At 41.0% G+C, this 27,184-nt stretch overlaps 1 protein-coding gene across 1 annotated transcript; it reads left to right on the forward strand.

Moving 5' to 3' along the window:
• The first annotated feature begins 498 nt into the window (after window positions 1–498).
• Window positions 499–24,796, forward strand: MED17 (mediator complex subunit 17). Its single transcript, XM_070076770.2, has 12 exons — window positions 499–1,112; window positions 3,899–4,065; window positions 7,609–7,819; window positions 9,657–9,793; window positions 9,885–9,969; window positions 10,318–10,470; window positions 12,751–12,881; window positions 14,389–14,573; window positions 17,121–17,258; window positions 19,103–19,220; window positions 22,195–22,354; window positions 24,260–24,796. Exons 1-12 carry the CDS (start codon window positions 863–865, stop codon window positions 24,469–24,471), a joined length of 1,947 nt encoding a protein of 648 aa, XP_069932871.1. The 5' UTR covers window positions 499–862; the 3' UTR covers window positions 24,472–24,796.
• Window positions 24,797–27,184: the final 2,388 nt, after the last annotated feature.

Below are 27,184 nucleotides of genomic sequence, written 5' to 3' on the forward strand. Positions count from 1 at the left end.
GGAATGCCTGAATGCCTGCTTTTACCAGGACTCGGGTCTGCTATGGAAAACGGAGGCTGCTTTTTTTTTTTTTTATTGTTTTAAAATGGAGTCACTTTGGTTCTTCACCAGCATATGGAAGATCCATCTGTCTCTGTCTCTCTGTCTAATAAATAAAAATATAAATGGAATACAATTAGACAAATCTATAGAGTTTTGAAATACAAAATAATGTATCATTCCTTATGGAATTATTACTAAGGAGATACTTTCTTGAGGACTCCGAAGTCATATTATTACATCTTAGTCTTCTTTGTCCTCATCATGAAATAAATATTTATTAAGCCCATATTACTTGTCAGGCTCTATTATGTTTATAGGAGATAGGCACTGTTAATACAGTTTACAATCAATGGGAAACTAATTATGTAGTATAATTTTAAGTGGTGGTTAGTATTATTGTTTCACTCAAACTACACTCTTAATTAATTTATAACTTGTGAAATGTTCCTACTCTAGTTGAAAGCCCCAAATCTGACCTTTGGGTTTGCACGCTCTCGGAACCTAGATCCCTCCTTCACGGTAGCTGCCGGAGGAGCCCTCCACACGCCCGGAAGTTCGTCCGACCCTGTACTGGGATTCACCGGAAGCCCTTGTCTGTAGCGCCTGCCCAGTTTCGTTCGGAGAGACACGGAGCGGGAACCTTGCAGTGCATTCTGGGAACTTCGCTGGGTTTCGGGCTTTGTTTCCGGCTGCAGAGCTGCGTTTGGTTTCCCTAGCGTCCGCGGTCTGGGTTCCGGCTTCCCCTCAGAGGCGGCTCAGCATCTACCTCGGTTTTCGGCTCGCGCGGGGCTACCCCCCATTGCTCGCCGACGCCACCAGCATGTCGGGGGTGCGCGCGGTTCGGATCAGCATCGAATCGGCCTGCGAGAAGCAGGTCCAAGAGGTGGGCCTGGATGGCACCGAGACTTACCTGCAGCCGCTGTCCATGTCGCAGAATCTGGCGCGGCTGGCCCAGCGCATCGACTTCAGCCAGGGTTCGGGCTCCGAGGAGGAGGAGGCGGCGGGGGCGGAGGGCGACGCGCAGGACTGGGCTGGCGCCGGGTCCAGCGCGGACCAGGACGACGAGGAAGGTAAGGCCCGTGCGCCTGTCCGGGTGAAATGCCCCTGCCTCTCTCCTGAGCTGGACGAGATGCTGGGCGTGGGTCCTTCGAAAGCATCTCCTGGGCGCAGTCGTCATTGTGTGCGTGATCGTCGTCTTGCTACCCGACAGTTAAGACACTGCTTGACCTACGCCTCCTCTTGTGCGGGTCTCCTGGAGGGAGGGGGTCCTTTGAGACATTGTCACTGGTGGAGAGTTTGGATCATTCCGTTTCATCGCGCGCCCGTCGTGGGGCACGCTTGGCGGGTAAGGGCCCTGTGGGTTCGCGGTTCTGCCGCTGATTGCCGTCTGACCTTGGGCGAATGTTACACTTTGCTTCCTCGTGCAGTGTGGAGATGATAGTAGCATCTGTTGAGGGCTGTGTTGGCCGCAGTGATGGGGCAGATGATGTAGAGCCTGGGAGGCCAGGGTGGATAAGCGTTTGGCTTTTATTAGAAGGACAACTGGAGTCAACTTTCAGAAGATTTCTATGTAGAGACGAATGGTTTTCTTAAAGACGACTTTAGTCTTTGTAAATGATGTATAGAGGAAGCCAGATTGGAAGCCAGGAGACTACTTAGGAAAGAATTGAAATAATATGAGTGGGTTCCAGGTTCTCATTTTTGTCAGGAATGTTTCTTGAAATCACAATTTTTGCTTTATGCAAAAGACCCATCAATTGGAATTCAAAGATGGCATTCCAGACTGCTGATGTTTGGACAATTAGAGGTGCATTTGGGGGACATGGTTAAATATTACTTCAGAACTCACACAAAAAAAATTTCCATGGGGATTAAAGTGCCAAATGACAAGAGGGAAAAACAAGATGTTGGAAGAAATAATAAAAGAATAGTCATTTAACTTTAGTAATAGGACAGATCTTAAGATAGGAAATAGATGTTATAAAGGAAAAGATAGATGTATCAATTTCATGATATTTAAAAATAATGGGAAAAGATGTCATACATAAAGTAAGACAGTAAGTGACAGACTGGAAAAAGTATTTGCAACACAGGTCACACACAACTGGTTGATAACTCTGATATTCAAAGAGGCTGAAAAGAAAGCTGTTTGGAAAAATAGGCCAGAGGTATAAACAATCACTCGTAGACTGCAGATGCTAGTAAGCATGAGATAACTCAGTCTGACTAGTGGGGAGAAGCAAAGTGAAACATCATTAACATATTATCTTCTTGCATTGTAATGGCAGAAATATAAAATATTACTATTCAGTTTTGGGACTGTCAATTAGTTGAGACTTTTGTTAGTTGTTTTGGCAGTGTAATGTGTATCAGAATTTTTTTTTTTAAGATTTATTTATTTATTTGAAAGGCAGAGTTATAGTGAGAGATCTTCTGTCTGCTGGTTCACTCCCCAAATGGCCACAATGGACCAAAGCCAGCAGCCAGAAGCTTCTTCCGGGTCTCACACATGGGTGCATGTGGACTTGGGCCATCTTCCACTGCTTTTCCAGGTCCATTAGCAGGGAGCTGGATTGGAAGTGCAACAGCCAGGAATTAAACCCGTGCCCATATGGGATGCCAGCACCACATGTGGCAGCTTTACCTGCCACAGTGCCAGCCTGTGTTCCAGAGTTTTAAATGTGCAGCTCTTTTGATCCACTAATATTACCTCTAAGAATTTAGCCTACAGAAAAAGTTGTCCATCTATGCAGGTAAATGTTGAAGATAACTACCATGGGCATTGTTGGAAACAGTCTGCAGGTCTATTATATTAGAGTGGTTAAATATATCGTACATCATGCTTTATAACATCAGTAGTAAAAGAAGGAAGTGGATCTATTATGTACTGTTTGGAAGTATCCATGACATTTAAGTGGAGAAAAAGACAAATCTTAGAAAATGGGAATATATATATATATACATATAAATATGTAGAAGAACCTTTGAAAGGCTGTGCTCTAGATTTTTTTTTTAAAGATTTTATTTATTTGAGAGGCATAGTTATAGACAGAGAGAGGGAGAGACAGAGAGAAAGGTCTTCCCTCCGCTAATTAACTCCCCAAATGGCCGCAGTGGCCGGAGCTGGGCTGATCTGAAGCCAGGAACCTGGAGCTTTTTCCAGTTCTCTCATGCAGGTGCAGGGGCCCAAGCACTTGGGTCTTGTTTTACTGCTTTCCCAGACCGCAGCAAAGAGCTGGATCGGAAGAGGAGCAGCTGGGACTCAAACTGGCGTCCATATGGGATACTGGTGCCGTAGGCAGAGGCTTAGCCCACTATGCCACCACATTGGTCCCTCTAGATGTTAATGGTGATCCTGAAGAGAGGAGAGAATTAGATGGGGAGTGAAAGAAAACTATTCTCTAGTTCTCCATTGTTTGAATTTTATACAGTGAGCATGTATTTTACTTTAAAAAAAGGGAGAAATGCTAATAATGGCATTAAAGGTCATTTTTGGTTTTATGCCTTTCTGTACTTTGGAAATTTTCCACAATTACTTAATTCAAGTTCCAAAAGCTGGAAGAAAAAGTTTTTTTTTAAAAAAAAGATTTGTATGAGTTTTGAAAGATAGACTGCCTACCCTATACTGTTGTAATTAAAGATTCATCCTGTAGAAGTTAGATGTGCTATTTGTTTGACGTTGTATGAATGCCACTTTAAATGTTAAGAGAGATTCAAGAAAGGATGCAGGAAATGGGATAAAAGAGTAAGTTGAAATAAAATTCATTATTTCTCTTGTTAATACTTTTAACTTTCTAAATGAATTTTCTTTTATTCAGTGTAACCAATACTTCTGTAATTCTTTTTCTCTTTTTAGGGTTGGTAAAATTTCAGCCTTCCCTTTGGCCTTGGGACTCAGTGAGGAACAATTTGAGAAGTGCCTTGACAGAGATGTGTGTTCTCTATGATGTTCTCAGTATTGTTAGGGATAAAAAGTTTATGACTCTTGATCCCGTCTCTCAGGATGCACTTGCTGCAAAACAGGTATTTGAAGAATAGCTATTTTTTACTATTAAGTTCTACAATCATTTTTTGTCTGTGTGCTTATTGTTACCTTTTCCTTTCTTGCAAAATTAAGTCCAGATGAAGATTTACAAACTTAACTGATCCAGAACAAAGGTATAACACTGTACCTCCTATATCTATTTTTTATTGGATACCTTTAGAAGAGTTAAGTTTCATTAATAATGTAATACTTCAAGGGTTCCCAAATATTAACAGATTCTTACAGCTTGGATCATTGATCTATGATACATTACATAGAAATGTGGGGGCCGGCACCATGGCTCACTTGGTTAACCCTCTCCCTATGGCACCAGCATCCCATATGGGCGCTGGGTTCTGGTCCCGGTTGCTCCTCTTCCAGTCCAGCTCTCTGTTGTGGCCTGAGAGGGCAGAGGAGGATGGCCCAAGTGCTTGGACCCCTGCACCCACATGGGAGACCAGGAGGAGGCACCTGGCTTCTGGCTTTGGATCGGTGCAGCTCTGACTGTTGTGGCCATTTGGGGGGTGAACCAATGGAAGGAAGACCTTTCTCTCTGTCTCTTCTCTCTCAGTGTCTATAACTCTACCTGTCAAAAAAAAAAAAAAAAAAAAAAACCATAGAAATGTGGTGATAAAAAGGCTTTGGAGGCAAAAAGACCTGGATTCATATCATATTTCATTAGCTTTGAGACCTTAAGCAAATTATTATTATTATTATTTTAAAGATTTATTTATTTTACTTGAAAGAATTACACAGAAAGAAGGAGAGACAGAGAGAGAGAGAGAGAGAGGTGTCTTCCATCCGCTGGTTCACTCCTCAATTGGCCACAACAGCCAGAGCTGTGCTGATCCGAAGCCAGGAGCCAGGAGTTCCTTCCAGGTCTCCCACATGGGTGCAGGGGCCCAAGGACTTGGACTATCTTCTACTGTTTTCCCAGAACATAGCAGAGAGCTAGATCAGAAGTGGAGCAACCGGGACTCGAACCAGCACCCATATGGGATGCCGGCTCTGCAGGCGGTGGCTTTACCTGCTGCACCACAGTACCGGCCCCAGCAAATTATTTTCTATAAGTCTCAGTTTTCCTTTCTAATCTCCCCACCTTTTATAAAGGACTGGTTAGAAAAGGTAAATCAGCGCGGCGCCGCGGCTCAATAGGCTAATCCTCTACCTAGTGGCACCGGCACACTGGATTCTAGTCCCGGTCGGGGCGCCGGATTCTTTCCCGGTTGCCCCTCTTCCAGGCCAGCTCTCTGCAGTGGCCTGGGAAGGCAGTGGAGGATGGCCCAAGTGCTTGGGCCCTGCACCCCATGGGAGACCAGGATAAGTACCTGGTTCCTGCCTTCGGATCAGCGCAGTGCGCCGGCCGCAGCGTGCCAGCCGTGGTGGCCATTGGAGGGGTGAACCAATGGCAAAGGAAGACCTTTCTCTTTGTCTCTCTCTCACTATACACTCTGCCTGTCAAAAAAAAAAAAAAAAAAAGAAAAAAAAAAGGTAAACCAAATTGAGGATAATATTGAAAGCTGTGTAGAATTGTTGATATTTGGTTTAAAAAAAAGTATTCAAGCCGGCGCCGTGGCTCAATAGGCTAATCCTCCACCTTGCGGCGCCGGCACACCGGGTTCTAGTCCCGGTCGGGGCGCCGGATTCTGTCCGGTTGCCCCTCTTCCAGGCCAGCTCTCTGCTATGGCCACGGAGTGCAGTGGAGGATGGCCCAGGTGCTTGGGCCCTGCACCCCATGGGAGACCAGGAAAAGCACCTGGATCCTGGCTCCTGCCATCGGATCAGCGCGGTGCGCTGGCTGCAGCGGCGGCCATTGGAGGGTGAACCAACAGCAAAGGAAGACCTTTCTCTCTCTGTCTCTCTCTCTCACTGTCCACTCTGCCTGTCAAAAATAAAAAAAAAAAAAAAAGTATTCAATTTTTGAATATTTGAAGATGAAAAAGAGGCAACAGCAGAAGAATTGGTGACCACTTAAGAGGTCATAAGGAAGACAAGTATCAGAGCCATGTTAATCATGACCAAGTTATTGGTGGAAAGGCAGCTGTTTATAAATAAAATCAAGTGAATAATAGTTTCAGACTTCAGGCACATTGTTCTGGAAGACTTCCTAGCATTCATTAAATCTGCTTCTTTCACTTTTCAGGTGGAAGACTAGAGCGCAGAGAGATTTGTGTTGTGCTCAGGTTGCAGTTAATCCGGTAGTTAGAGAACTGAGATCTAGAACTCCAGTCTCACCCGCACTTCCACCATTCTGCACTTTTCCCAGAGAGGAGCCACCAGTAACTTCTTAGAATCTCCAGGATCTTTGCGTTAGGTTCCCTTTTACAGTCAAAAGATGTCTGTGGCATTTTATATGATTGTGATTTTCACATAGCTAAAACTTTCTTTCATTAAACCTAGTTTTTTGGAAATATATCTGGTTAATCACCTTCGGTGGTGATTGTGCTCTCTGTTTGTATTATATAATGGCATCTCCAAAAACTTGATGGAAAATGCATATTATGAAAAAACTGCCTGATGTCAAAAAATTTTTTACACCAAAATAAGCCTTTTATTTTTGAAGATTTGTTTATTTACAGCGAGAGAGATCGATTGATCGAGATTGAGATCTCCCATCCACTGGTTTACTGCTTAGATGGCTGCAGTGGCTGGGACTGGGCCAGGCCAGAGCCAGGAGCCAGGAGCTAGGAGTTTCTTCCAGGTCTCCCATGTGGGTGGCAAGGGCCCAAGTGCTTGGGCCATCTTCTTCTGTTTTTCCCAGACCATTAGCAGGAAGCTAGATCAGAAAAAGAGCAACTGAGACTTGAACAGCTGCCCGTATGGGATGCTAGTGTTGCGGGAAGCATCCTGCTATGCCACAACGCCAGCCCCCAAAATAAACTTTTAATTCCATTTTTTTCATGATATTTTTAAAGTATTCTCATATATGATATGGATTTTAGTTTGTGACCAGTTTTCCAAAACATTCTTGGAAATGTATATGATGTTAATGCATTATTTCAGTTCTAATTCTAAAAGTATTATAATGGTTTGTAGTAATATAATTTCATAATTATACTCATTAGTCATTCATTTACTCATTAAATCAAATATGTGCTAGATATTATTTTAGGGCCTGTGGATATAGTGGTTTCTGCCATCATATGGATTGCATTCAAGCAGAGATTATGTACTAATCAAAAGTACACTGAGGGCCGCAAAAATATACATGGAAACAGGGTTGAGGGGGAGCATATAAGGAAAGGAAAACCAATACATATAAGAGGACTCCACTGTAGGCTGGGCAGAGTTGACGCAGTGGGTAGTTCTGACTTCCAGTCCTTGTGTTTTTGGTTTAATGTAAGTCTTTATGTGAGTTGACCAAAGAAATAGCTTGTTTTTTTAAAAGCATTGTTCTGTGTACTTCTCCCTCCCCTACTTTGTTTTTCTTTAAGTTCTAAATTTTTTCTAGAGTAAATATTTTCGTGTATAATTTTAAAGTCTTTTTAAAATAATACAAACTGCAGGTTTAGAGTGGCTTTTTGTTTTGCTGTAATCCTCAGACACTGCAGTTGATTTCCAAGAAGAAGTCACTTGCAGGAGCAGCACAGATTCTATTGAAGGGGGCAGAAAGACTGACTAAATCAGTTACTGAAAACCAGGAAAACAAGCTGCAGAGAGACTTCAACTCTGAACTTTTGAGACTAAGGCAACACTGGAAACTCAGAAAGGTTGGAGATAAAATTCTTGGAGATCTGAGCTACAGAAGTGCAGGTACAGATAATCGTTAAAAACATTTTTGTGTAGGTCTATAGGGTTGATTGTTATGTTACACATCTTTCTCTGATGTTTCTCAGCTACATATTACCTTTTAAAATTTTAATCTCTGTAAGCATAATCCAGAGGCACTCTTATCAGAGCCTAATTTGAAAACCTTTTAGGTACATTTGTCGGAAAGTTCAAAGATGTAATTTGTTTGTTTGCTAACACACCCTGAACTATAATTGACATTTAAATCAGAAATAAGGTAGAACCAGACTCTTCTGTGGCCTTACTTAAAACCCTTAAAAACCGCATGTGAAAGGCTAAGAGAAACATTTCTATTCTTCCTCATTCTTTTTGCACCTCTTTAGTCTGCTAACCTGTCTTCACATTCCTAGATGAAGAGAAAGGATGGTGAAAGCACTGGATTTTCTTTTTGTCCTTCAGCCAAAAGAACATACTTAAAGAATGTGCTTTTTTGAAATACATGAAAGTTGGATGATGTTGAATTCAAATCCTTTGGTATAAATTCTTTGTTGCTGAGTTGTAATAGGCAGCTTTATAAGATAATGATGGCAGTGCCTTGTAAATTGCTGTGGGATAATCAGGGCAGCTATTTAGTAAAAATTGGTAAGGTTCACAGCTCAGTGTGGTAAAGGCTTTGAATGCCAAATGATGAGACAAGGAGCTCTGGTTGTAATAGTTGCAATAAAGTTTAGAGTGATATCTAAAATGATTCATTACCAGAGCAAACCTTCATTATCCTAAAATTAAAGGAGGATAAGGGCTGGTGCTGTGGCATGGCAGACATCCTATACAGGTGCCAATTTGAGTCCCAGCTCCTCCACTTCCAATCCAGCTCCCTGCTAATGTGCCTGGGAAAACAGTGGAAGATGGCCCAAGTCTTTGGGCCCCTGCGCCCACGTGGTAGACCCAGAAGAAGCTCCTGGCTTTGGGTCAGCGCAGCTGTGGCCGTTGCTGCCATTTGGGGAGTGAACCAGCAGATGGAAGACCTCTCTGTCTGCCTCTCTGTAGCTCTGTTTTCCAAATAAATAAATAAATCTTTGGAAAAAAATTAAAAGAGGCTAAGGTGAGATAATTAAGACAAATGCTGGAGGACCCAAGTGCCTCTGCATTCTGAAGGTTAATTCCCATGACAGAAATGAATTCATCAAGATGTTTTAGTTTTAGATATGTTCTTTTCCAGAAGTAAAAATGTGTAGGTGCTTCTTGTACAAGTCACTGAGTCAGTTATTACTCCTGATTTGAAAGAATTTGATTACAGTGTTTTCAGTTGTGAGATGCTCTTGAACATCTTCTTCCTCTGTTATAATATAGCAGTAAAATTTAACCATCCATTTCTCAGAAAAATTCAGCAGTCCAAGAAAAAAAATACCCCAACTTCTGAACTACACGAGAAATGTGAAAATTTAGGTACAGATGGAAAAAATGTGTGCACTTTATTTTTCTGTTGCTGGAGTCGGAACACATCATTTACAATTACGTTACAGAAGCTGAGCTCCAGAAGTATTTCATTCCTAAGGTTTAATTCTGAGGAACTGATTTCTAGAGTTACAACCATTTTTATTAAAACTTGACTTGAATAGGACAACTAGGATGGCCTGTGTACCTTGTATTATAATAGTACCATTAGACTAAGGGTTTTTTTTAAGCTGATTAACTTTCCGTGTTTCTTCCTTTGCTGTCCATTCCTGCTTGAGTGCCTCAAATCACATATGTTTAGTGGGAATTTAATTTATGATTTAATGGTGTGGATATAAAGTATCATATACTTAATTATTATGTCAATATGTTAACTTTTTTTTCCTATTTTTAAATACCCCATTAGGGTCTCTCTTTCCCCATCATGGTACATTTGAAGTAATAAAGAATACAGATATTGATCTAGATAAGAAGATACCTGAAGATTATTGTCCCCTTGATGTCCAAATTCCTAGTGATTTAGAGGGATCTGCATATATCAAGGTATTTGTCAAAGTATTTGTTGACTAATTTCATATTAGTAGCCATGAAGCTAATCTGCTAACATTTTTTTAATGTTTTTATTGTCACATAGGTTTCAATTCAAAAGCAGGCTCCAGACATAGGTGATCTTGGCACAGTTAACCTCTTCAAACGACCTTTGCCCAAATCCAAACCAGGTATAGTTATGTTATATCTTCTAACCTCTAATCTTATCTGAGCTTTGATTTACACATAAACTGAAGGTGAATCTATTTAGGAAAAATAGGTGCTTTGGAGTAAGAAAAATTGGAAATCTACTCTCTGTAATTTTTAAGTAGACTATTAGTAGCTGTGCAGATTTTTTTTTTAAGATTTAATTCATTTACTAGTTTTTCTGTTTAAAAGAAATGAAATTTTTGTATTTTTGGAAGGAATATGCTGTAAATCAGTGTTTTCTGAACTATTGTCATGTATTGATGTCAATATTTAAACTGGTTAATACATAATATTGTGGATAATTGATATCCATGTATTTATTCTTTCAGGTTCCCCACATTGGCAGACAAAATTAGAAGCAGCACAAAATGTTCTCTTGTGTAAAGAAATTTTTGCACAGCTTTCTCGAGAAGCTGTTCAAATTAAGTCACAGATCCCTCACATTGTGGTGAAAAACCAGATTATCTCTCAGCCCTTTCCAAGTAAGAGCAACCAACCCTTTTGAGACCTATAAATAGGACTTTGTGATTTGGGGAATAGAACAAAAGGGGGTGGTTTGGGTGTATTGGGAAAACAATAAGAGCAAAGATGTTGTATACGATCTGTAATGGTAGCCAATAAAGCATGTAACACAGACTACACCACTAGTTCTATTTGCGTTCTAAGTAGTGTAACTCCTGGATTGTAAAACTATATATATATATATATATATATAAATTTGCACTAGCATGGTTACTGTTCATCAACAGTTGGGTTTTTTAATTTTAATATTTATTAATGTGAGAGACAGAATGTTCAGTCCATTGATTCACACCTACACAGCTAGGACTAGGCCTGGCTATATTCAGGAGTTGAGAACTCACTCCAGGTATCATATGTAGGTGGTAGGAACCCAATTATTTCAGCTACCACCACTGCCTTCCAGGGCCTGCGCTGACAGGAAGCTGACCAGAACTGGGCATCTAACCCAGGTACTGTGATATAGTGAGGGCATAGTAACTGCTAGGCTATTAGCCCTTCCAGCAGCAGTTGCTTTGAAATGATATTTTTTCAGAGATCCTTCCTTGTTGTCTCAAGAGATGTCAATAATAATAAAAAAAATGTTACATTGGGACAAGTGTTATTCTAAGTCTAAAATGCTCGCAACATCTGGGGCCAGGCCAGGTTAAAGTCAGAAGCCATTAAAGTCAGAAGCCAGGCACTCTGATGTGGAATGCAGGAATCTACCTTCCTTCCTTTCCTTCCTTCCCTTCCTTCCCTTTCTTTCCTTTTATTTATTTGAAAGGCAGAGCTACAGAGAGAGGTGGAGACAGAGAGAGGTCTTCCTTCCACTGGTTCACTTCCCAAATGGCTGTTACGACTAGGGCTGGTCCAGGCCAAAGCCTGGAGGAGCCAGGAGCATCTTTCCAGTCTCCAATGTGGGTGCAGGGGCCCAAGCACCTGGGCCATCTCCCACTGCCCTCCCAGGCACATTAGCAGGGAGCTGGAAGAGAAACAGCCGGGACCCGAACTGGCACCCATATGGGATACCAGCAGGCCGAGGCTTTAACCCAGTGCACCCAACACCAGCCCCAGATGTAGGAATTCATTTATTTTATTTAAAAGGCAGAGTTAGAGAGAGGCTGAGGCAGAGAGAGAGAGAAGTCTTCTATCTGCTGCTTCACTCCCCAGATGGCCACAATGGCCAGAGCAGCTGGGACTCGAACCAGTGTCCATATGGGATGCCAGCATTACAGGCAACAGCTTTACCCACTACGTCATAGTGCCAGCCCCAGATGCAGGAATCTAACCAGCATCTTTGCTAGACCAAATGCCTGGCCTTGGTTTTGTTTTTTTAGAGCAGGAATAAGTAAATGACTATGTAACTTCTGTTCACCACTCTTTAACCACAAGTGAAAATCAATGGTCATGTTACAGGGCAACAGAATTTGAATTGTTAAGATACATAGTAGTGGGGCCGGCACCATGGCACAGTAGGTTTATCCTCTGCCTGCAGCACCGGCATCTCATATGCATCTCATATATGCTCTTCTTCCGGTCCAGCTCTCTGCTGTTGCCTGAGAGAGCAGTGGAGGATGGCTCAGGTCCTTGGGCCGCTGCACGCATGTGGGAGACCAGAGGAAGCTCCTGGCTCCTGGCTTCAGATCAGCACAGCTCCGGCCATTAAGGCCATTTGGGGAGTGAACCAGTGGACGGAAGACCTTTCTGTCTCTCCCTCTCACTGTCTGTAACTCTACCTCTCAAATAAATAAATAAAATCTTAAAAAAAATACATAGCAGTTTATTGTATTCATAAATGATGGGCAAATGTTAATCATGGACTTGATCATTAAGTTTAGAGTATTTTTTTTTTTTTTTAAGATTTTATTTATTCAAAAGAGTTACACAGAGAGAGAGGTCCTCCATCCACTGGTGCACTTCCCAGATGGCTGCAACGGCCGGAGCTGCGCCTGTCCGAAGCCAGGAGCCAGGAGCCTCCTCCAGGTCTCCCACATGGGTGCAGGGGCCTAAGGACCTGGGCCATCCGCAGCTTTCCCAGGCCATAGCAGAGAGCTGGACTGGAAGTGGAGCAGCTGGGGCTCGAAAGGGCATCCATATAAGATGCTGGCACTTCAGGCGATGGCCTTACCCTCTATGCCACAGCGCTGGCCCCATAGAGTATGTGTTTTGAGAATAGGCTGTGATTGTCATTCATGAAGACAGTTTGTGCGTTTCCGCATTGTAGATTGTTTACCCCTGTCCTGTTTCTTTTTTATGAATAGGCTTGCAGTTATCCATTTCTTTGTGCCATTCCTCAAATGATAAGAAATCTCAAAAGTCTGCCTCTGAGAAGCAAAGTCCAGAAGATCACCTTTATGTGTTAGAGCACAATTTGCATCTACTGATTAGAGAGGTAATGAAATAAATGTCTTTCTTTGAATTGTCTAAGGCAGTGGATTTGCGCAAACTTCTTGTACTGAGTCTTGATTATTCACATAGCAGCAACATTCACTATCTGATTTGAAGGAACCTTGCTGTGTGCTAAGATAACACAGATAATCAGAGTACTGTCCCTTTTCCCAAGCATTCCTTATACTGAAAGAAATATACAGCAGGTTTTATAGTGGAGGTATACGAAGTATATGCTAATGGCTCCAGTGGGAAGGGTCATTTTGATGGTAGGAGACAAGGGAGCATATTTTGCCACTGCTTGAGAATGGAAATATTCAGTGACTTCAAGACATAGTCCAAAGTTGTGTTTCCAGAGTGCTGGTTTGCAGTTTAGGCTAATTTTTGTAGAACCTCCTGAGAAACTTCATAGATATATAGATTCCAGCCTTGTACGTACCCCAAAATCTGATTGAGTTGATTGTGATGGAGTAAGGGTCAGTGTTTTTATTTTTTAACATTTTGTTAAAGATTAATTTATTTATTTGAAAGAGTTACAAGAGAGAGGTCTTCCATCTGCTGGTCACTCCCCAGATGGCTATGACAGCTAGGGCTGGATCAGGCCAAAGACAGGAACTTATTCCAGATCTCCCACATGGATAGTGAGGGCCCAAGCACTTGGGCCATCTTCTGCTGCTTTTCCCAGGACTTAGCAGGGAGCTGGATCTGAAGTAGAGCACCTGGACACGAACTGGCACCCGTATGGGTTGCTGGCATTACAGGCTGCAGCTTTATCCTCTGAGCCACAACACCAGCCCCAGGACCAGGTTTTTTTTTTTTTTGGAAGATTTATGTATATATTTGACAGGCAGAGTTACAAAAGGGGGAGAGGAAGGAGCAGAGAGAGAGAGGTCTTCATCCACTCATTCCCTCCCTAAATGGCCGCAATGGCCAGGGCTTGGCCAGACCGAAGACAGGAGCTTATTCTAGGTCTCCCGCGTGGACAGCAGGAGCCCAAGCACTTGGGCCATCTTCTGCTGCTTTCGTAGGTGCATTAGCAGGGAACTGGATGGTAAGTGAAGCAGCTGGGACTCGAACTGGCGCCCATAGGGATGCTGGCGTTCTAGGCGTCTTAACCTATCTTCAGGGGCTTCTATTAGGCAGCTAGGTTTGTAAACTTCAAAGTTAGATAAGCATGGCTTTCAAAGTTTCTTTCCCCAAAATAAACTTATTTTTAATATTCCAGAAAGTTTTTGATGTGCCCTAGTATAATTTAATAACTATAGATTGCATGTGTTCTGTTAATGAGACTCAATGAAGAATACTTGTTAAAACTAAAAACTATAATTTCAGAGGGACTTTTCTCTATAGACTTGCATTATACTAGCATTTATCTCTGTGCCAGGATTGCTTTTATATGTGGTTCAAATTGCATTGCTTTCAGTGTTTTTAAAATGTGAGCTGTGCTTTGATGAACTATTGTATTGTTTACTACATGCATACTGATGACTTGAACTGGCTGTTTCTGTTAGTTTCATAAACAGACCTTGAGTTCCATCATGATGCCTCATCCAGCAAGTGCACCCTTCGGCCACAAGAGAATGAGACTTTCAGGTCCCCAGGCTTTTGATAAAAATGAAATTAATTCTTTACAATCCAGTGAAGGCCTTCTGGAGAAAATCATTAAACAAGCAAAGCATATTTTTCTGAGGAGTAGGTAAGGCTGAACAAAGTTACCACGTTTCTTTGAAATTGTAGTGTTTTTTTGTATTATTTCATCTATGTTATTTCTAGAGTACTTTAACCTTTCATTCCAGAGAAAAGAGGCTAGCTCAGATTATAGTCAACTCAACAGGCTGGTCCTGTTGAGTATGAGAAAGACTAAGATCCATGGCCCATCAAACTAAATATATTGTTTCTAGTAGTGGCACTAAAATTTTGCAAGGATGACTGATGAGGAATGTAAACCTGTCATCTTCAGTAACTTGTCCATGAGATAATTATTTGCGAATTGGTTTAAATCTTTTTGTTTTATAGGCTTATTATTTTATTTATTTGAAAGGCAAAGTTACAGAAAGGGAGAGACGGAGAAAGAGATACTTTCCATTCATTGGTTCAGTCCCCAAATGGCCACAACAGCCAGGAGCTTCATCTTGGTCTCCCATGTGGGTACAGGGTCCCAAGCACTGGGGTCATCTTCTCTCCCAGGTGCATTAGCAGGGATCTGGATAGGAAGTGGAGCAGCCAGGACTCAAACTAAAATTCCACATGCTAGCATTCCAGCAGTAATCCGCTGAGCCACAACACCGAGCCCCACACTGTCTTTTTTTCATTTGTTACACATCCTAGAGTTTGGAACGTACTTGCCTCTCTGTTGACTTATTTAAATCTTGCTCATCAGAGCAGATGGTATTAACCCATTCTTACTGATGAGAAGATTGAGCCTTAGAGGAGTCGCACAACCTGCTCCAGGTTACAGCTAAAAAGTGACAAAATCAGGATTTCTGCCCAAGTCTGTGTAGCTCCCAAGCTCATTTTCTTTCCTTTATACACGCTGCTTAAAAAAGTTGCATTGATAGTATGCCAGGATTTCAAGCATGGTACATTGTCATTTAGTAGTTGATGTTATTTTTGGTTTTCAGTTTTTTGTCTTATTTATACAGACATGGTTTCATTAGCACATTAATTTTGGTCATTTGGTAAACAATAAAATATTATGTGGTTATTGTTATTTTCCATTTACCCATTTCAATTACAAAGGTACTGTCTTGAGTGTATTGTTGTCTTGTAAACTTCTGATTGACCATAAAGAAAAATATTCTTAAAATAAACAGGCATGGAAATAGCTGTCTTCAGAACCATTATGAACTTCAGAGTAGTAAATACACTCTTGCAAGAGGCAAAGCTTTATAGAAGTTACTTTCCCCTAGTTATAAAAAAAGTTCCAACTTACACAAAGTATAATGAAAAAAACACCATTTAATACCATATATGGTGAGATCTGCTGTTAACCTACTATTTTTATGTGTATTTTTACTAAAGATGTATTTTTTTAATCTGAGATCATAAAATTTTATTATCCTTCCTTTACTTGTATAGGTTTTCACCTTTTATTGAGTACTTTTAAAAATATTTTAATAGTTATGTAATACGGTATGATTTTTATTTTCCTAATTCTTGTTTGCTGAAAATTTTCTATTTCCATTTTATTGGTCTATGTAACACTGAGTGGAACACTGTCTGCTGTAGGAATTTTGCAGAATTGTTAGGGAAACAAATCATGGGAGAACAAAAGAAAGTTACCAGACTAAGAAACCAGTACTAGAGCAGCAGTGTAAACAAACAAACCCTGAACCAGTGGTCAACACTGGCTCTTCTCAATATCTCTAGGCTTTTCTTTCTCTTTCTAATAAAATACTTAAATCAGATAGTTACAAGCTAAGGTTGTTTGGTTAATTTACATGATTATTGCTTCAGCTCTAAGCGGCAGCTATTGATGGGTGTGTGTAAGATAGGAAGGAAAAATTACCAGCTTTAGAGTTAGATACCCAGGTTTTTGGCTCTGGATTTCCATTCCCAGGTTTTATCACACCATTTATAGCTATGTGATCTTGATCCAGTTGGTTAACATTGCTAAACTTTATTCTCTTTTGGAAAATGGAGATGCTAATGGTGCCTACCCAGTGCACAAGGCTATTAATAAGACTAGGTGTTGTAATTCATGAAAGCACTTAGTACAGCCTTTGATAACCATGAGCACTTAATGAATCATATTTCTCTTTTGTATTTACCATATTTTTCTGTTTTGGTGTATAAGGTTTTAATTGTGTAAAATGTCTGTACCTTCTCTTATAATTCCATTATAGTAATGAGTCTAGGTGTGGGTGCGTTCCAGGGATCAAGTACTGACATTTATGAATGATTATGTTAGGTTAATACCCACTGAATTATCCTTTTCATTTGTGTCCTGGTAAGCTTTCCTGAGTAGGAGAAACCGAACGTGGTTAGAAGGGAGTAAACCCATCATGAATGTGGTAATTGGGTTAGGTGATGTAAGTGTACTGTGGTGTGAAGCTAAGAACCAGCACGCTAACATGATGTGCAAGAGGTTCTCAGATCCACCTCTACCTCTCTTAAAAATCTTTCTTTTTCAGATGTTAGTATTTTCTAGAAGTAGTCATCCAGTTTTTAAATTTTCATAAAATTAATGAGTGGCGTATATCATTTTGTATTGTGATTTAAATTTTAACTTTCCTTTTTAAAGAACTGCTGCAACCATTGACAGCTTAGCAAGTCGCATTGAGGATCCTCAGATACAGGCTCACTGGTCAAATATCAATGATGTTTATGAATCAAGTGTGAAAGTTTTAATTACATCACAAGGATATGAACAAATATGCAAGTAAGTGTTCAGAATTAAAGTAATGCATTTAATGTATTCAGTTGCTTCAATGTTTGCTTTTTATTTTTATTTGCTGTGGTAGCATAATATTCCAGTAAATTGTATCAACCATAGAATATTTGCAAGAATGTCTAAAAATGTTTGAGGTAAATGTCGCATAATTGAGCTACAGTAAAACAAACCCAACAGAAGGTTGCCTTACCTGCTTAGACTCCAGGTTTGCTTCAGGTCTTATTTAGAAGCTGTGGCAAGTCCAGTATATTTAAAGTGAGAAGGGCCATTTATATTAGATCCTATACTTCCTGTGTTGTGCTTAGAATATCCTAAGTTTTGTGGTTCTCTCCTGATCTGATATTTTCCTTAGTCTAATCTGTTTCATGATTATGCCCGTAAAACCAGACTGATAGCTGTGTGTCCATTCAGAAAGATGCAGTCTACTTAATTTACATTCTCAAGTTAATACAGTTGGCTAGTAGCCATCAAAGGGTGTTTGATGGGGATTCCATTTAAGCTTCTTGAAAACTTAACAGCTGGCAAAATATAGCTGAGTCCTCTTTCCGAAGTCATTCTGAGCCAGCCACTTATATTTGTCATGGTCTGTTAGTGCTTTTTATTTTTCACGTTAGTTGCCTTATTTCAGAGTGACATGACTATCCATAATGAGGGAAACATGTCATAGAACACAAAATCATTGCCCTTAGGAGAGGGAGCAAAAAATTAAGTTTTAATGCTATTTTTTGTGTTGAGATTTTAAAGCACTCTTTTTTAAAATGAAAAGTCATAAAGAAGCATAAGATCAAATATACAAGTTAAAAGAATACATGTATTTAAGCCTTCTGATTTGTATTTTTCTTGGAAAAATAAAACTGCAAACTTTATGAAATTTATAATTTTATGTAGATTTTGTCATATGCTTTATTTCCAAATATTTATAAAACAAAGTTAGAAACAAGACATACTATCAAAGGGGCCACAACAATGCTGGTTTTTTTTCTTCATTTGTTCATCTAGATTACTTGATTTGGGGGATGTTCAATTTCTTGCATGTTACGTGCTACAATTTTGTCAGTTGATTTGGAAGAATGCCATTGTCTGCATGTGACTTCGTGGCTATTTATGCGTTCCTTTGATCTAAGCCAACTGAATGGAGTGTATATATTCTGACTTGTTTGCTGATTTATTTCAGGAGAAGGTTAAAAATTTTTTTTTCCCCATTCTGTATTAGAATTTGACCTTTGGTTAACTATAACTCTAATCCTTTGGCAACCTGATAAGGAACGATACCATCTGTATTACTAAGCAAAATTGCATATAGTGAAAGTGATTCCAAATTGGTAAAATGAATCTGGATTGAGAAGAATTTTAAATACCTGATGGGTTGCCCATGGACTTCCCTGGATGGGGTGCTTTTTAAAAATGGGCACAGCAGTCTTGTGGGGAGCTGGGAAACTATGCCTATGGAGTTGTTACAGGAGCCATGGCTCCCATGAAGAATGAGGTTTCTGAGCCAGGGCAGGTCCCACGTATACACAATATGGATCGTGATGCAAGGACACAGGATCTGCTGCTGTGGCTACAGCTGCCTCTCCTGCCACAAGGACTGCCATAGAGAGCCTCTGATACTGGCCTGCTGACAAGCTGTGCTTCCGTGCTCTATCTGAGTAGGCTGGTATTCAGTGTGGTCTGGGGTAAGTCTGACTGGTTAAACACAGCAAGACTCCTCCCATGAATGTTGGCATAGGATATTAAAACTATTGTTTTTCTTTGATGTTAAGGTTTTTGTCTGTGGTATTGTGTAAAATAATTTTGAACGTTTCTGATTTTTAGTATATGTGTCTCTGAAGGTCTATTCAGCTGCAGTTGAATATTGGAGTTGAGCAGATCCGAGTTGTGCACAGAGATGGAAGAGTAATTACACTGTCTCATCAGGAGCAGGAACTACAGGATTTTCTTCTGTCTCAGGTAATAGCTGCAGTCTCTGAGTCTTTTTTAAAATTTTTTAAAGATTTATTTATTTATTTGAAAGGCAGAGTTGCAGTTCACTAGTTCACTCCCCAAATGGCTGCAATGGCCAGAGCTGGGCTGATCTGCAGCCAGGAACCTGGAGCTTCTTCCGAGTTTCCCACGTAGGTGCAGGGGCCCAAGCACTTGGGCCATCTCTCACGGCTTTCCCAGGAACATTAGCAAGGAGCTTGATCGGAAGTGGAGCAGCCGGGACTTGAAACTTGAACCAGCATCCATATGACTGTATGACTGAAGCTTTACCTGCTATGCCATGTGCCAGCCCCAGTCTCTAAGTCTTAAGCTCCTTCCTCATAAGTGCTTATTGTTTTTTGTTTTTGTTTTTGTTTTTTTGACAGGCAGAGTGGATAGTGTGAGAGAGAGAGAGACAGAGAGAAAGGTCTTCCTTTTTGCCGTTGGTTCACCCTCCAATGGCCGCTGCGGCCGGTGCTGGGCAGCCGGCACACCATGCTGATCCGAAGCCAGGAGCCAGGTGTTTCTCCTGGTCTCCCATGCGGGTGCAGGGCCCAAGCACTTGGGCCATCCTCCACTGCACTCCCAGGCCATAGCAGAGAGCTGGCCTGGAAGAGGGGCAATTGGGACAGAATCCGGTGCCCCAACCGGGACTAGAACCCAGTGTGCCGGTGCCGCAAGGCGGAAGATTAACCTACTGAGCCACAGCGCCGGCCCTATAACTGCTTATTGTACAAATTGAGTAAGAGATAATTCAAATGTAGCAAATTGTATAAGAAGAAAGCCATATCTTCTGCTATTTAATTTTAGGGCACATTTTCAACTTACTTGCTAACTGAAAGTGTTAATAGACTATAGATTTGTTTCTACTCAGTTTGTGTTTAAGATGAAGGACCTGTTTCTGAGACTAGCAAGTAATTTATTTGCCAAGATTTACAACCTCTTTGGTACCACATGAAAGTGGATTAGTATTAACCCAAGAAAACTAGAGAAAGGGAAAATGTAAGATTCTATTTTTTTCTACATAATTAAAAAGTATATATAGTCTGTGTGTATCCCAGGAGCAATAATCTCATATACTAATTTACTTTTTTTAAAAAAAGATTTTTTTATTTATTATTTGAAAAGAGAGGGAGAGAGAGAGAGAGAGAGAGGGAGAGATCTTCCATTCACTGGTTCACTCCCCGAATGGCTGCCACAACCAGGGCCAAACCAGGGCGAAGCCAGGACCTAGTTTATCCCCGTCTAGGTCCCCCATATGAGTGCAGGGGCTCTAGCACTTGAACTATCTTCTGCTGCTTTCCCAGGCACATTAGCAAGGAACTGGATCAGAAGTGAAGAGGCCAGGACTAGAACCAGCACCCATATGGGATGCTGGCATTGCAGGCTGAGGCTTAATCCACTATGCCATGCTGCTGGCCCTGCTAATTTGCTTCTTTAGTGCCACATAATATAAAATGCATTTGTGGAACATGATAGCTCTTGGCTGGTTGCATCCAAAATAGTTTTGGTTAGCTTAAGTACACAGAGAAATGTAATGGAGTGCTATTAGTTGTACCCTAGAGTCAATAACAAATCAAGAGAACAAGGTTTGCAAATGGATTGGACCAAAGGAAGAGAACCACAGCCAGGGAAATTGCTGCCCTGGCACTAATGCCTTCACTACTGCTGGCAGCATGCATTCAGAGTCTTAAGGAACAGTGCCGTGCCCTGGAGGGTGATCTCGGGAAATCTGTTGACTAAGGATCCACAAGGGTCTTAAAAGCTTATGGGAAAGGCCGGCGCCGTGGCTCACTAGGCTAATCCTCTGCTTGTGGCACTGGCACACCGGGTTCTAGTCCCAGTCGGGGCGCCGGATTCTGTCCTGGTTGCCCCTCTTCCAGGCCAGCTCTGCTGTGGCCCGGGAGGGCAGTGGAGGATGGCCCAACTCCTTGGGCCCTGCACCCCATGGGAGACCAGGATGAGCACCTGGCTCCTTCCTGCCTTCGGATCAGTGCGGTGCGCTGGCTGCAGTGCGCTGGCCACGGCAGCTGTTGGAGGGTGAATCAATGGAAAAGGAAGACCTTTCTCTCTGTCTCTCTCTCTCTCACTGTCCACTCTGCCTGTCAAAGGAGACAAAAAAAAAAAAAAAAAAAAAGCTTATGGGAAGTATGTATTATGAAAAAATCTGTGTGTGGATTTTTTTAAAAAGTTTTTTGCATCAAAATAAATGCCTTAATTCTGTTTTCTCCAAATTTGAAGAAACTTCATATTTAAGTTGTATATGTAGAAGAGCCATCATGGGTAGTGTGGTAACCTGCTACTCGTGGTAGCCAGGCCCCAGGGTTAGTAACCAGTTCTAAGCTGGGGTTAACGGGAGGGAGAAGTGAAGTTAAAGGAATCCTGAAAGGAAGAGTCACATAGAACAGGCCCCCTTTTGTCAAGACATTTAGCTAGCCTAGACAGCTTCACAGCGAGGGTACCAGGGAATAAAGATGGTGGCCTCACTCGACCTGGCCATCCTGAAGAATCCCACTGGATAGCTCCCGTTACTTGCATGGCTCCCGTTACCTGAGCTAGCCTCATGCCAGAGGTCATAAGAAGCTGTTAATGTAACCATATAGGTCAGCTTCCCAGGAAGATAATAGGGTGGAGAGAGATAATAGGGTGCCCCTTCAGGGCACCTGGAGGTTGTTCAGCATACCTGCCACTTTTAATATTACAATCAAGTTCTAGGCGGGAGCCTCCAGCTGGCCGTAGTGGGTAGAGAAAGCAAGTATCTGGTGATTTTAGCTTCTGCAATGGAAGATGGGGTCCTGCTTCTTCTACCTGATAGTCATATAGGGGAGGGTTTCTCAAACATAAGATAGAGTTGTTGCCTAGGCAGTGAAAACCCCAGTGAAAGTTTACAGTCATGTTGTCAGGTTCCTGCAAAGTGAGTATCTATGTGGTTTGTCATTCAAGTTTCCGTTTTCATTCACAGATGTCACAGCATCAGGTGCATGCAGTTCAACAGCTAGCCAAGGTGATGGGCTGGCAGGTACTCAGCTTCAGTAACCATGTGGGACTTGGGCCCATCGAGAGCATTGGCAATGCCTCGGCCATAACAGTGGCCTCCCCGAGTGGCGACTATGCTATTTCAGGTATTCGGTGCTGCTTTGAATGTCAAGGAACCATTGGGAGTTTGGCTTTAACATTTAGCTTTTTAATAACTAAATATATTTAAGAATAATTTATTTCTGCAGTAAGTAAATGTTGTATTTACCATAAACATTTGATCATAGCTATTATTCAGAACAAGAATACGGCAGCATATTTGCCTAGTAGATCATCTGAAAAGTGTCCATCAGCATTGTTATTCTTGCTGTCGTGAACCTATAATGAATAAAAGAAAATGTATGGCTACATGTGGGAAGGATAATATTGGATCCTAAAAATGGTAATGGGATAGGACAGGGATGAGAAATATTTTATTAAGCATCTGCTGTGAGTGGGCATTTTAGTAGGTACTCACACATATATTTTCTAGCTGAAACTTACATTTGGAGTACCATGGTTATAGTGTGATAGTGTTTCCTAATATTTGTTCTGAATAAATATTTTTTAAATATAGTATGCCCTTTGTTTTTTTTAACTTTTTTTTAAAGATTTATTTTATTTATCTGAGAGTCAAAGTTACAGAGAGGGATAGACAGAAAAATCTTCCATCTTCTGGAACATCTCTGCCTAAATGGCCACAATGGCCAGAGCTGGACCAAACTGAAGCAAGGAGCCAGGAGCTTCTTCCTGGTCTCCCACATGGGTGCAGGGGCCCAAGTACTTGGGTCATCCTCTACTGCCTTCCTGGGCACACCAGCAGGGAAATGGATGGGAAGTGTAGCAGGTAGGACGCTTTGCTTCTTTCCTAATAGTTAAAACGTCATTAAAATAGGGAATTTTTTTTTTCAAGATGTATTTATTTATTTGAAAGGTAGAGTTAGAGGGAGAGACAGATCTTCCTTCCCCTGGTTTACTCCCCAAATGTCCACAACCGCCAGGTCTAGGCCAGATGAAGAATTCCATCCTGGTCTTCCATGTGGGTGGCAGAGGCCTAAGGACTTGGGCATCTTCCCCTATTTTCTCAGGCCATAGCAGAGAGCCGGATCAGTAGTTGAGCAGCTGGGTTTTGAACTGGTGCCCATTTAGGGTGACAGCACTGCAGGTGGTGGCTTTACCCACTACACCACAGCACCAGCTCCAGTCATGAAGTTCTTAATTCCCTTCATCTCTTCTCAGTCCTGATTCTTTTTTTTTTTTTTTTTTAGCTTTTATTTAATGAATATAAATTTCCAAAGTACAGCTTATGGATTACAATGGCTTTCCCCTCCCCCATAACTCCCCTCCCACCCACAACCCTCCCCTCTCCCGCTCCCTCTCTCCTTCCATCCACATCAAGATTCATTTTCAATTATCTTTATATACAGAATATCAGTTTAGTATATATTAAATAAGCTTTCAACAGTTTGCACCCACACAGAAACATAAAGTGTAAAATACTGTTTGAGTACTAGTTATAGCATTAGATCACAATGTACAGCACATTAAGGACAGAGATCCTACATGAGGAGTAAGTGCACAGTGACTCCTGTTGTTGACTTAACAAATTGACACTCTTGTTTATGGCATCAGTAATCACCCTAGGCTCCTGTCATGAGTTGCCAAGGCTATGGAGGCCTTTTGAGTTCACTGTCAGTCCTGATTCTAATTGAATTATCGAATGAATTAACAGATATAGGTGACTTCCTGAAAATGTATAGGCCAAAATTTACATTTGCTTCATCTTTATAGCACAGAGTAATTCATGAATATTTATCCCAGCCTGGGGTGTGTGTGTATGTGTGTGTGTGTGTATTTATGTGTATGTATACACATGTATATGGATAGACATGTATATATAAAAGTACGGATAAAGGTTTTTGTATTCATAGTAGAGTGAAGTTGTATCATTTATCTTTGTTATTTTCTAGTTTGGAAAATGAATATATTCATATTTTTGTTTATCTCCACAGTTCGTAATGGGCCTGAAAGTGGCAGCAAGATCATGGTTCAGTTTCCTCGTAACCAGTGTAAAGATCTTCCAAAAAGTGATGTTTTACAGGATAACAAATGGAATCATCTTCGTGGACCATTCAAAGAAGTCCAGTGGAATAAAATGGAAGGTCGAAACTTTGTCTATAAAATGGAGCTGCTTATGTCTGCACTTAGCCCTTGTCTACTATGATTTTTTTCCAGAAAAGTTTCCAGGAACTTTGGCTTGATATTTCAGGTCATCTATAAGCACAAGGAAGAGAAATATTCCAAAGGAGTATTGTTTTTTAAACATGGAAGATTTTTACCTAGCATTTTGAACACTTTCACTTTATAAGTGACAAGTGCTTTGAAATGCAGAAGTTTCTGTACAGTTATAGGGTGTACAGCATGGGGAGATGTAAAGTAATACATTTTTATGTGGTTAACTTGAAAATATTATTAACTTAAAGGTTTGACTTTACTTTTAAAATATTCCTTCTTTGATGTTAACATCCAATAAAGTACATGGTTAAAAATTTCCAGATACTGACTGAACTCTTATCAGCCCCAGTGAATTGTCTGTAATCATCTGGTCTCTTGGGGCTGGCACTGTGGTGTAGCGGGTTAAGCTGCTGCCTGTGGCGCTGGCATCCCATATGGGTGTTGGTTCAAGTCCTGGATACCCCACTTCCAATCCAGCTCATGGCTAATGTGCTGGGAAAGCATCAGAGGATGGCTGTTCAGTGAATTCCATTACCTGCTTAAAGAATATTAGAAACTACAGCAGATGTCAGGGGGGAAATGGCAGCTCTTCTGCCTTATCTTGATTTACATTTCCAGCTTGAGGTTTCAGTCTGAATTATCTGGAATTGGAACAGTGTTCTGTGGTCCTTGAGAGACAGATTGGCAAAAAAGTGTGTTTGAATGTTGACTGCTACTGGCTGAATGTTTGAGCTTGTCAAGGTTATCCTGTGACCCTGTTGCTAGAATACCATCAAATCAAAGTGTTACCATTGATTATGTCATGTTGATCAGAAATACTTTTTTTTTTTTCTTTTTGAGGATTTATTTATTTAAAAAGCAGAGTCGCAGAGAGAGAGAGACAGAGATCATCCATCTACCCGTTCACTTCCCAAATGGCCACCATAGCCAGTGCTAGGCCAAGCTGAAGCCAGGAATCAGGAGCTTCTTCTAGGTTTTCCATAAGAGTGTGTGCAAGTGCCCAAGAACCCGATCCATCCTCTGCTGCATTTTCAGCAGTGAGCTGGAAAGGAAGAGGAGCTGTGGGGACTTGAACTGGCACCTGTATGGGATGCTGGTGCTGCAGATGTCAGCTTAACCTAAGGTTACTACTAGGTCACAATGCCGGACCCTGATAAAAATTATTGGTACTTGTGTGTTATTATGAGTAGAAATAAAACTGAATTACTTAGTAAATTCAGTTCATTTAGTAAAAAAACATGAGATTACTTAGGCAAAAAAAATTTTATGGACAGAACTACCTGAACTATCACTACTGTTAGATAAGAGATTTAAATTAACTGTGTGTGTACTTTATAAGATAAAATCTAAATCTAAAATTTGACATTTTTACATTAGTAATAACCTCTCCCACCCCTACAACTCAATCTCTGATAAACTTTACATAAAACCCATCAACATTATAAATTGATTATGAATTACCTGAAAGAGTAAGAATCAGCAGAGTTGAATGCATTAGTTATTAAGAGGAAGCCATCTTAGTTGAAGGAACTAATCTGAAATAACAGGGATTCTGCCCACAATTTTTTTTATTTTTTTTTATTTATTTTATTTTTTTTCCCATGAGTTTCAATTCTATAATTTTTATTTTTGTATGTCATTTGAAAGTTTTTCAGTGAACAGTTAAAAGGTATCCATGCTGTGGATTGCATTGTGCAAGCAAGAATAAGAATAAAGTTTAGGAATAGGTAAGAGACCTAAAATAATGCCAAAGATACCTTAAGGAAAGAAGTTGTAGGATGATATGTATTATGGAATCCCAACTGACTAAAAGGAAAGTATGTAGATGGACAGAAATGTTTCTATATGTATAAGCAAACCTAGAAGGATATATATCAAATTTAACTATTGTTCCCTCTGGGAAGTAAGATTGAAGAAGGAGGAAGAACTTTATAGACTTTAATATTAATTTTAAAGAAGGATTTATCATGTATGTAATCAAGCCAAAAACCCACTTACTTTATGTATTTTTTTTTTAATTTATCTAGTTGATAGACAAAGCACTCCCATCTGCTGGTTCACTCCCCCAATGTCCATAAAAACAGGAAGCTGGGAACTCAATCTAGGTCTCCCACAAGGAAAGCAGAAACTCAAGTACTTGAACCATCACCACTGCCTCCCAGGGTCTGTCAACAGGAAGCTGGAGTCAGGAACCAGAGGCAGGTATCCAACCCAGTCACTCCATAAGAGACAGAGGAAGTATGGGTCACACCCTGCATGTTAGCCACTAGGCTGCATGCCAGTCTTCCACTAAATTTTTTTTATTTAAAAAATGTATCAGGGGCCGGCATCCCATATGGGCGCCAGTTCGAGACCCGGCTGCTCTACTTCCAATCCAGCTTTCCGCTATGGCCTGGGAAAGCAGTGGAGAATGGCCCAGGTCCTTGGGCCCCTGCACCCACGTGGGAGACTTAGAAGAAGCTCCTGGTTCCTGGCTTTAGATCAGCCCAGCTCTGGCCATTGTGGCCAATTGGGGAGTGAACCATTAGATGGAAGAACTCTCTCTCTCTCTCTCTCTCTCTCTCTCTCTCTCTCTGCGCCTCTCCTCTCTCTGTGTAACTCTTTCAAATGAATAAATAAATATTAAAAAAAAGTATCAGACATGACTATTATGGAAATTTATGGAGTACTGTGATGTCTCATCACTTGTATATATTGTGTAA

The sequence above is a fragment of the Oryctolagus cuniculus genome, chromosome 1, assembly GCF_051225735.1.
Source record: "Oryctolagus cuniculus isolate XC-2025 breed Fujian yellow rabbit chromosome 1, ASM5122573v1, whole genome shotgun sequence".
Classification (NCBI taxonomy): Eukaryota; Metazoa; Chordata; class Mammalia; order Lagomorpha; family Leporidae; genus Oryctolagus; species Oryctolagus cuniculus.

What these genes read in the sequence shown, in the direction of transcription:
- MED17 (XM_070076770.2), top strand. Translation starts at nt 863, where the DNA reads ATGTCGGGGGTGCGCGCGGTTCGGATCAGCATCGAATCGGCCTGCGAG. An exon ending in ATGCACTTGCTGCAAAACAG is followed by an intron (nt 4,066 to 7,608) that starts GTATTTGAAGAA and finishes TGTAATCCTCAG; the next exon opens with ACACTGCAGTTGATTTCCAA. An exon ending in AGGGATCTGCATATATCAAG is followed by an intron (nt 9,794 to 9,884) that starts GTATTTGTCAAA and finishes ATTGTCACATAG; the next exon opens with GTTTCAATTCAAAAGCAGGC.